This window comes from Clupea harengus, chromosome 14 (assembly GCF_900700415.2).
Source record: "Clupea harengus chromosome 14, Ch_v2.0.2, whole genome shotgun sequence".
NCBI classification, from domain to species: Eukaryota; Metazoa; Chordata; class Actinopteri; order Clupeiformes; family Clupeidae; genus Clupea; species Clupea harengus.
Window position 1 is genome coordinate 456,814 of NC_045165.1, and position 10,181 is coordinate 466,994.

Here is a 10,181-nt window from a genome sequence, read left to right on the forward strand (position 1 = left end):
CAGCATCTTCAGCAACTTCTCCAAGTTCAAAACCCACAACTGTCTTGACATCCACATCCGAAGGGACCAGCTCAACTTCTAAAGTCACAGACACATCATCTTCAACAACTTATCCAAGTTCAAGTCACACGACTGTCTCGACATCCACATCTGAAGGGACAAGCACAACTGCTGAAATAACAGACCCAACAGCTTTAGAAACTTCGCCAAGTTCAAAACCCACAACTGTCTCGTCATCCACATCCGAAGGGACAAGCTCAACTGCTCAAGTCACAGACACATCATCTTCAGCAACTTCTCCAAGTTCAAATCGCACGACTGTCTCGACATCCACATCCGAAGGGACAAGCACAACTGCTGAAGTCACAGACACAACATCTTCAGCAACTTCAGCAACTTCTCCAAGTTCAAGTCCCACTACTGTCTCAACATCCACATCCAAAAGGACAAGCACAACTGCTGAAGTCACAGACATAACATCTTCAGCAACTTCTCCAAGTTCAAGTCCCACGACTGTCTCAACATCCACATCCGAAGGGACAAGCACAAATGCTCAAGTCACAGACACATCATCTTCAGCAACTTCTCCAAGTTCAAATCCCACGACTGTGTTGACATCAACATCTGAAGGGACAAGCACAAATGATCCATCAACTGACACAACTGGTTCAGGAACCTCTGCATGGTCAAGTCCAAGTACATCCACACCATTCCCAGCAAGCACTACACCAACATCAACACCAACTCCAGCAAATACAACACCAATGTCTACGTCCACAACAGCAACATCCACAATGTCGACATCATCACCAACTCCAACAACTATGACATCAACACTATCTCCAACACCAGTATCCACAACACCAACAACTACATCAACAACAACACCAGTAGTCACAACATCAACAACAGGACCAGTAGTCACGACATCAACAACTACATCAACAACAACACCAGTATCCACAACATCAACAACAACACCAGTATCCACAACTTCAACAACAACTTCTCCAAGTTCAAGTCCCACGACTGTGTCGTCATCCACATCCGAAGGGACAAGCACAACTGCTCAAGTCACAGAGACAACATCTTCAGCAACTTCTCCAAGTTCAAGTCCCACGACTGTCTCGACATCCACATCCAAAGTGACAAGCACAACTGTATCCACAACTTCAAAAACAACATCAACAACAACGAAGAAGCCCATCCAGTGTGAAAACGGTGGAACCCCAAACGAGGACAATCAATCTTGCCAGTGTCCTCCTCCTTTCACCGGTCGCACATGTGCAGTTATCAACAGCGTCATTTCTCCAGGTTGGTGTGGGTAACCCTAGTCCTTCATAAGGAAATAAAGACACACCTCTCAGAGTGTCTGGGATGGTTCATCTGATATGTTTTCATCTCTTTCAGACACGCTCAACAGGACAGTTCAGACAACAATTGAAGTTAAAGAGAGTTTCATACCAGAATATGCAGATAAAACTTCAAACGAATATGAGGAGTTTTCCAAAAGGTTCAAAGACGAGGTGAGTGACCCGTAGTGAACTAGTAATAACCGTGGAGCTTGTGGGATGGACCTGGCCCTGAGTCGGCCCACATGCGGGCCGGATCTGGCTGAGATGGACTTCCTTCTTCCTGCCTGTCTGTGGGGATATTTCTGCAGTTCAGTTTCTACTCCACTAATCAAATTTCTCCTCCCTCAGATGACACCCATATATACCAAAAAAGTGAAAAACTTCAAAGAAGTGGTGAACATCACTCTGAAGTAAGTTTGCAAAGATAAATGTCTCAACAGTCAATAAAATTATAGTAAAATTGGGACTTCACTAAACATGTATGGTTAGGGGGGATACGTTATCACTAGGGGGTCTACTGATATATTTCATAAAGTGAAGCACACTTATTTGGGGAGTGGGGTGAGGACAGGACACTACTTTAAGGGGGATTAACCCTAACCTAAAACAAGCCTCGTGAAATCATCCCTCAAACTAGTTAGATGATCCTGCAATAGTTAGACAGTCCAGCAAACTAGTTCACTAATCCTGCACACTGGTGGATATTCCTGCAAACTGGTTAGTTAATCAAAATCCTGCAAACTGCTAATCCTGCAAATTGCTAATCCTGCCTATTTCCCCTTTCAGGGCTGCCACAGGTGGTGCTTCCAGGACCAGAAGGACTTTGTTCAGTGGGATTTTTGTAAAAGATACGACCAGGTAAATATGATACCTGACAGAACAGCCTTTATGAAGTACTACTTAAAACAGAACATTCACCTCTTTGATTATGTTTTCTATTTGTCAGTGAAAATGTAAATGCTGAACACGATATCGTTGTGGAGGTTCCCAATGACAAAGAGTCTGAAGAGGCCTTCGATGAAAGCATTGAACAGATTAATGAGACTCTTAATGCTGTGGGAAACTGTTCAACACAAGCTAACATTACAGGTGATTCACATTCAACACCAGCTAACATTACAGGTGATTCACATTCAACACCAGCTAACAATACAGGTGATTCACATTCAACACCAGCTAACAATACAGGTGATTCACATTCAACACCAGCTAACATTACAGGTGATACACATTCAACACCAGCTAACAATAGAGGTGATTCACATTCAACACCGGCTAACATTACAGGTGATTCACATTCAACACCAGCTAACATTACAGGTGATTCACATTCAACACCAGCTAACATTACAGGTGTTTCACATTCAACACCAGCTAACATTACAGGTGATTCACATTCAACACCAGCTAACAATACAGGTGATTCACATTCAGCACCAGCTAACAATACAGGTGATTCACATTCAACACCAGTTAACATTACAGGTGATTCACATTCAACACCAGCTAACATTACAGATGATTCACATTTGACTACAGAAACAGTGAGTTTGAGAGAGAAATATTCTCTCTTTAATTACGACACTGATTTCAAAAGATGTTTGATTGAAAGACAACATTTTGATAACGTTTACTCACCTAAAATGGTGTTTTATTCTTCCTTTAAAGAATGTCCATCATTTGAAGTTGGAGAAGTCAAACCCCCGACGCCGGTGGCATTTGATGGAGACGGTGAGAACAGCGGAAACAAATATGTCTGCTAAGTTTCAGTACATGGAGCTGAGAGAAACACCTTCACTGCTTTCTCCTCCTCACAGCTTTCTGCAGGTCCGAGGTGGAGCCTGGTTTTGAGAAGTACTTTATTCTTGCCGAGGTGGACGGGAAGCGCACCTGCATCTCCCCGTGTGAAGCAGCCCATCCTCAACCCAAAGGGTGCCAGAACGACGGCACCTGTGAGGTGTTAAGAGAGGGACCCACCTGCTAGTAAGAACCCCATGGAAATGTTATTGTTGTTACATGCAGTCTCTAATCCAATACCTTTGCTCCTCTGGCAGTCCAGTCCGTGTGTGTGTGTGTGTGTGTGTGCTCAAATTCAGTAATTTGCTCCTCGCGGTCCTTTGGCTGTCCATTCTGTGTGTGTGCTCAAAAACCCCTCCGTGTTCACACACAGTCTGCGGCTCGGACAGAGAGGGGTGTCCGTGTGCTTAGTATGGTGACAGGGAGTGGTGTGTGTATGCTTAGTATGGTGACAGACAGGACCATAAATCTTTGTGTTTCTGAGTATGCGTGAGTAAAGTGATGGTCCTCCTCCAGTTGCAGACACACAGAGCAGAACTGGTACCTGGGCTCTGACTGTAGCTACCCCGTGCACAAGGTTGGGTTCTACGCCGGCCTAGGGGCGTGTGCTGCTCTTCTGGTGGCCTCAGTCGGCGTGCTGTCTGCTTGCGTCATACTGAAGCAGAGGAAGCAGAATCGGTAAGGACCAATGCAGTGTGTGTGTGTGTGTGTGTGTGTGTACGTCACTGTGTGTGTGTGTGTGTGTATGTCACTGTGTTTGTGTGTGTGTGTGTGTCACTGTGTGTGTGTTTTTGTGTGTGTGTCTCTGTATGTATGCGTTTGTGTGTGTGTCACTGTGTGTGTGTGTGTTTGTTTACGCTTTGTGTATGTTTGCGTATGTGTGTTTGTGTATTTGTGTGTATCACTGCATGTTTGTATCACTGCGTGTGTGTATTTGTGTGAGACAGAGACAAACAGAGTCTTTAACTGTAAACATAAACAGTCTTTAACTGTAAACATAAACAATCTCTAACTGTAAACATAAACAGTCTCTAACTGTAAACATAAACATTCTTTAACTGGAAACATTACAGACTTTAATGAATTGCCTAGCAACCAGCTAAACTCAACATACACACATGAGCGAATGAGCAGGTAACACTTCTGCACCATCTCAATATGGTGTGTGTGTGTGTGTGTTTGATGAATCTCAATATGGTGTGTGTGTGTGTGTGTGTGTGTGTGTGTGTTTGATGAATCTCAATATGGTGTGTGTGTGATGAATCTCAATATGGTGCGTGTGTGTGTGTGTGTGTGTGATGAATCTCAATATGGTGTGTGTGAGTGTGTGTGTGTGTGTGTGTGTGTGTAATGGCCCGGCTCGTAGGCTCGTTACAAGAAATCCGAAATACAGCAAAGTTTCTCAAATACAGAGGTTTAATTGACAGTTTCTCAATCAACGATACAACAGTGTGTTTTCTTGCTCTCCTGCCCTGCACGCACACACTCAAATGACACACATACGCATTCACGCAGATAAAACAGGCAGAGCCAACGAGCCCAAAGGGGATTCGTCACAGTGTGCGTGTGTGTGCATGTGTGTGTGATGAATCTCAATGTGGTGTGATGAATTTCAGGGAGAAGGACATGAAGAATGAGCTGGTGAATCAGTGGATGGAGGATGATTTTGAGTGGCCCACCTCTGGCAGAACATCACACACACCGTCAGCAGGTAAGGACCCGAACATCACACACACCGTCAACAGGTGAGGAGTAGAACATCACACACATCGTCAGCATGTGAGGAGTAGAACATCACACACACCGTCAGCAGGTGAGGAGTAGAACATCACACACACCGTCAGCATGTGAGGAGTAGAACATCACACACACCGTCAGCAGGTGAGGAGTAGAACATCACCACACACCGTCAGCAGGTGAGGAGTAGAACATCACACACACCGTCAGCAGGTGAGGAGTAGAACATCACACACACCGTCAGCAGGTGAGGAGTAGAACATCACACACACCGTCAGCATGTGAGGAGTAGAACATCACACACACCGTCAGCAGGTGAGGAGTAGAACATCACACACACCGTCAGCAGGTGAGGAGTAGAACATCACACACACCGTCAGCAGGTGAGGAGTAGAACATCACACACACCGTCAGCAGGTGAGGAGTAGAACATCACACACACCGTCAGCAGGTGATGACCTGAAGTTCCTCTGAATCCAGTGTGGTCTTGAGGAGGAAAGCAAACGTACATATGAAGAGAAGAAAAGGCTTATGAGGAATACATTCAGAAATACATCAGTGTGATACATGCAAACTTAAACATACGTTAACAAAGAACTGCAGAAAAGGGGGAATTGCTTCTTCAAACCCTTCATTATATCATGATAGGAAGTAAAGGTAGAATTATTATTCAAAAATGAAACTAATGAAATGAAACACATTTTCTGTAAGTGTTTGGGTGATTAATGGTAATGTAAGTGAATGTGATGTGAGCGTGCGGTTGTTTAATATGGTGAGCGTGTGATTGATTAATATGGTCAGAGTGTGGTTGATTAATATGGTGAGCTTGTGGTTGATTAATATGGTGAGCTTGTGGTTGATTAATATGATGAGCGTGTGGTTGATTAATATGGTAATGTAAGTGGATGTGTTACGACCGGCTCGTGGGTTGCAACATAAACACGGTAGAGACAGACAATGTGGCGGATTGTAACAAAAGACTATTTATTTACTACAAAGTTTGATCCAAAGGAGAAAATCTAGAAGTTTCCAAAGATGCGTGGATGCGTGAAGTGGGTCTGTACGTGAGTAGGAGCGTTTGTCAAAAGTGTGTGTGAGAGTAGTGGAAGCTGAGAAGGGGCCTCCATCAGACGTAGCAGTGCTTTTATATCCTGGCACCAGGTGTGGATAATCACTGCTCATCATGCTGGTTGTAGGTCCACAGCCTGCTCCCTCCATATGGCCAGTATAGGGACTGCAGGCAGGGTGCGCAGGGCACAGGGGGTCGTAACAGGATGTGATGTGGTTGAAATATATCTTAACTGCGTCAATTACCGGCATGCGTCAATTATTGGCCACGTTCAGCGTTGTCATGTTTACATTCACTCTCGTGAGTGACTATGGAAAGAAACGTAAGCTCCCACCAAAATATGCCATTTAAGCTTTACTTGTGAAAAAAATGCACTCTGTAGAACTAATTTAAACTTGTGAAATAGTGTTGTACTTTTGCGTGTACCTTATAGTGTGGAACACTTAGCGGCGCAACAAATATTTAATGTGGTCTTAAAGTTGTACTGTCAGATTTGTTCTCTCCAAGATAAAGTTTTACTGTCATTTCAAATGCTAACACAGCTAGCATGATGTAATGTAAGTACGGATGCTCACAGAGACCAAATCCGATTACTCTGGTCGCTTAGACTTATGTCAATATGAAAGGCACTCTTTTAGAAATTGGGCAGGAGAATAACGCGATTTGGTGAGGAAGGTCGCCTTCCGTAGTTGGGTTTACAGTTTAACTTAAACAAAGTTGAATTAGATTAAAATGTTGTATTTCTACGAGCAATAGTAAGATTACAATACCGTTATAATAACTGTCTTCATTTTTAATACATAAAACACACAATCATGCCATGTTTGTTTTGTGCATGTTATAGTGAATAGACTGCACCTAAAACTCAATCAGGTCAAAGAAAGCCCACAAAATACCCAAATTAAACTCAAATAACACTAGTTAGATTAACGTTTGCTTGTGAAAACATATTGTGACAAAGTCATTTGTACAGAAATTAGACCGGTATATGTCAAAGCAGGAGGAAAGCATATTATTATCTCGAAAACCAACGCGGTAAGTGGAACAAAGTGGGAGTGTCCGATAATTGACGCAGGCGAAAACGTACTCATGTAACGTGTCACCGTAAACATTAATAGGAATATTTAGAAATACGTTTTCTTGCGGTGTTAAACGAGTCGTACAAGTTAAAAAGGACAAAGGACGAAAACCGTTAGTTTGGGTAAGCTTATATATAACGTTAATCTATAAATAGATTTAGCATATCGATTTTTTAACAAACTGTCCGATAACTGACGCAACTACGCTATGTGTGTGTGGGTGATCGATGTAAATGTGTGTGTGGGTGATTAATGGTATTTAAATGTGTGTGTGGGTGATTAATGTAAATGTGTGTGTGGGTGATTATTGTAAATGTGTGTGTCAGTGATTAATGTAAATGTGTGTGTGGGTGATTATTGTAAATGTGTGTGTCAGTGATTAATGTATATGTGTTTGTATTCCTCTCTATAGGGGCGAATGCCAACCCTGCCTATCAGAGTGGGAGTTTGTACACGCAGCAGCGACTGGGTCTGCCAGGCCTCCAGTCTAGGCCAGCACCGGGCCAGATGAGGGCCAGAACCGACCCACACTGGGCTTCCCTACATCAGGGCCCCTCGTACAGAACCGACCCACACTGGGCTTCCCTACAGCAGGTTCCCTCACACAGAACCGACCCACACTGGGCTTCTCTACAGCAGGTTCCCTCACACAGAACCGACCCCTACTGGACTTCCCTACAGACCTCCTCTATTAGCTCTTTTGACATTTAGTGTCTCTAGCTAACGGATCTGCTATGTCACAACTAATGGATCAATGGCAATATCTCACCCACATCACAATTAATGGATCAAAGGCAATATCTCACCCACATCACAATTAATGGATCAATGGCAATATCTCACCCACATCACAATTAATGGATCAAAGGCAATATCTCACCCATGTCACAACTCTTCAACTCTGCTGTTTGCCAAGGAACAAATTGATTATTAAACAGATAATCATATTATTAAAACCACATCAGTTCTTTACTGATTGCTGGTCATGATGATACGCTGCTGTACTTGTAAATGTGTGATGATCAGTTACTAAAACATACATATATGATATAATATCAATTTACTAAATACTACAATATAGTATGAAGTATGAAGTATATTGAAACTGCAGGTTGCCTAATGTGTACTTAATAGTAAATTATAAAGTATTTATTTATATAGCTATTCAGGGTAATTTCCCCTTTCATTTATCAATGAGTCGCCTGTGGCTTAGGTTGTTGACATTTGTGTTTATTTTTAAATTTAACTTAATGTATGTTATGTCTGATGCTATATAATGTATTAGGACTTGTATTATTGAGGATCACCTGCTTAAATAAAAATGCATCATCTAAGAATCTGCACGTGCAGTGGAGTACGGTAGTGACTGAACTGTAACATAGAGTTTCACCACTAAGAATCTGTATGTGAAGTGGTGTAACGGCTCAGACGGGTATTCTCAATGGAACAGGGTTCGTTTGGGCGTGCACACACACACACACACACACACACACACACACACACACACACACACACACACACACACACACACACACACACACACACACACACACACACACACACACACACACACACACACACACACACACACACACACACACACACACAGGGTTCATTTGGGCGTGCAGCCAGGGAACGGGAATAGAACACAAACAGGGTGGATCAACAAGCAAAGGGGGAAGCACAGAAGAGTGACGAGGCTTAACACTCTTACATCTCTAGACAAGGAAAACCAAACTACACTTCACTCTGGAAAACTAACACAGACAAGGGAGACTAACTCAAAAGGCAGTGTGTGTGTGAGTGTGTGTGTGTGTGTGTGTGGGTGTGTGTGTGTGTGTGTGTGTGTATGTGTGTGTGTGGGAAAACTGAACCAAAGTACACGGAACACCGGAAATGACTAACTGGGGCTACGACTAAATAGAGATCCCCAGCATTTAACGCTGGAAAACACAAACAGGAAATACCTAATAACTAAACATACTCTGAGACAATAACTAAACATACACTGAGACAATAACTAAGGACATAAACTAAAGAACAAACAACAGAGTCGAACTCTGGTTAATGAGCGTGAGGGCGCGGAACAGAAATACACGGCTTGTGGTCGGACAAGAAAGTCACGATAGACCTGGAGTCGTATGCACGGAACTCTGGGTAATGTAGTCCTGGAAGTCAAGAGGCACGAAACTTGCTGACGTGGAAGGCAGCGGACATGGAAATCCAAGGAGCGGATAAACAGGAGACGGAATCCTGTGAAAACACGGTCGCGGAGCTGGTCGTCTCGGGCGGTAGCTTCGTCCATATAGCGACGAGACCAGACACGGAGTGAGGGGAGTGAAGGGTGTGTGTGATTGTGTGATTGGGAGACGTGAATGCAGTGCAGCTGGGACGGTGAATGAGACTGATGACATGCAGCTGGGAGTGTGACACTGGACTCACACGTAGCCGTTGGAATGCGTTGATCCGGCAAGGTTGACGCATCCCCATTCACTTCGAATGGGGTGACGTCATCCTTTGCCGAACTGAATTTTGGCTCTGTTGGGTTCCATTGCGTTGCGTTTCATGTTTAGCTTGCGGCAACAGTTGAAAAATATTCCACTTTTCCAATCAAATTGCCTTTCATGCATGACTGACAGCACAGGCGCTAGCCAATCAGATCGCGTTTATGCTCACGTCTGAAAAGCGGGTAGCTCAAAAAAAAAAAAAAAAGATGGTAGACGAAACTCTGTAGATGGTCATATTTGTACCTAAAAGTTGTTTGTGTGTAACTGCTTGCATGAAGCCCCCTGGTGGTCACACCCACGCCCACGCCCACACCCACACTCACACCCACACCTACACCCCCCCCCACACACACACACACTCTCACACACACACACACACACACACACACACACACACACACACACACACACCACACACTCTGGTCCCGTGAGGTTGGCCCAAAACATCTCCATGAGAGGATCTGAAAAGACAAAATGAGGTAAACTCAAGTCTGCGTGAGAGACTTCTTTACGGAATGCTGCACGAGGAAGTAGGCTGACACAAAAGGCCAAAGCACCGTCAACACAATGTCAATTATATAGTTGAATTTTGATCTTCTTCAGATCCAGCTGTGCTATTATAATATTTAAAATAATA

At 43.6% G+C, this 10,181-nt stretch overlaps 1 protein-coding gene across 1 annotated transcript; it reads left to right on the forward strand.

The window, feature by feature from the left end:
• The first annotated feature begins 1,050 nt into the window (after nt 1–1,050).
• Nucleotides 1,051–8,378, forward strand: LOC116223449 (mucin-12-like). The gene is made up of 10 exons (XM_031580149.2): nt 1,051–1,314; nt 1,411–1,526; nt 1,704–1,765; nt 2,142–2,213; nt 2,302–2,444; nt 3,024–3,086; nt 3,173–3,338; nt 3,669–3,830; nt 4,769–4,863; nt 7,450–8,378. Exons 3-10 carry the CDS (start codon nt 1,704–1,706, stop codon nt 7,746–7,748), a joined length of 1,062 nt encoding a protein of 353 aa, XP_031436009.1. The 5' UTR covers nt 1,051–1,314; nt 1,411–1,526; the 3' UTR covers nt 7,749–8,378.
• The last annotated feature ends 1,803 nt before the right edge of the window (nt 8,379–10,181 follow it).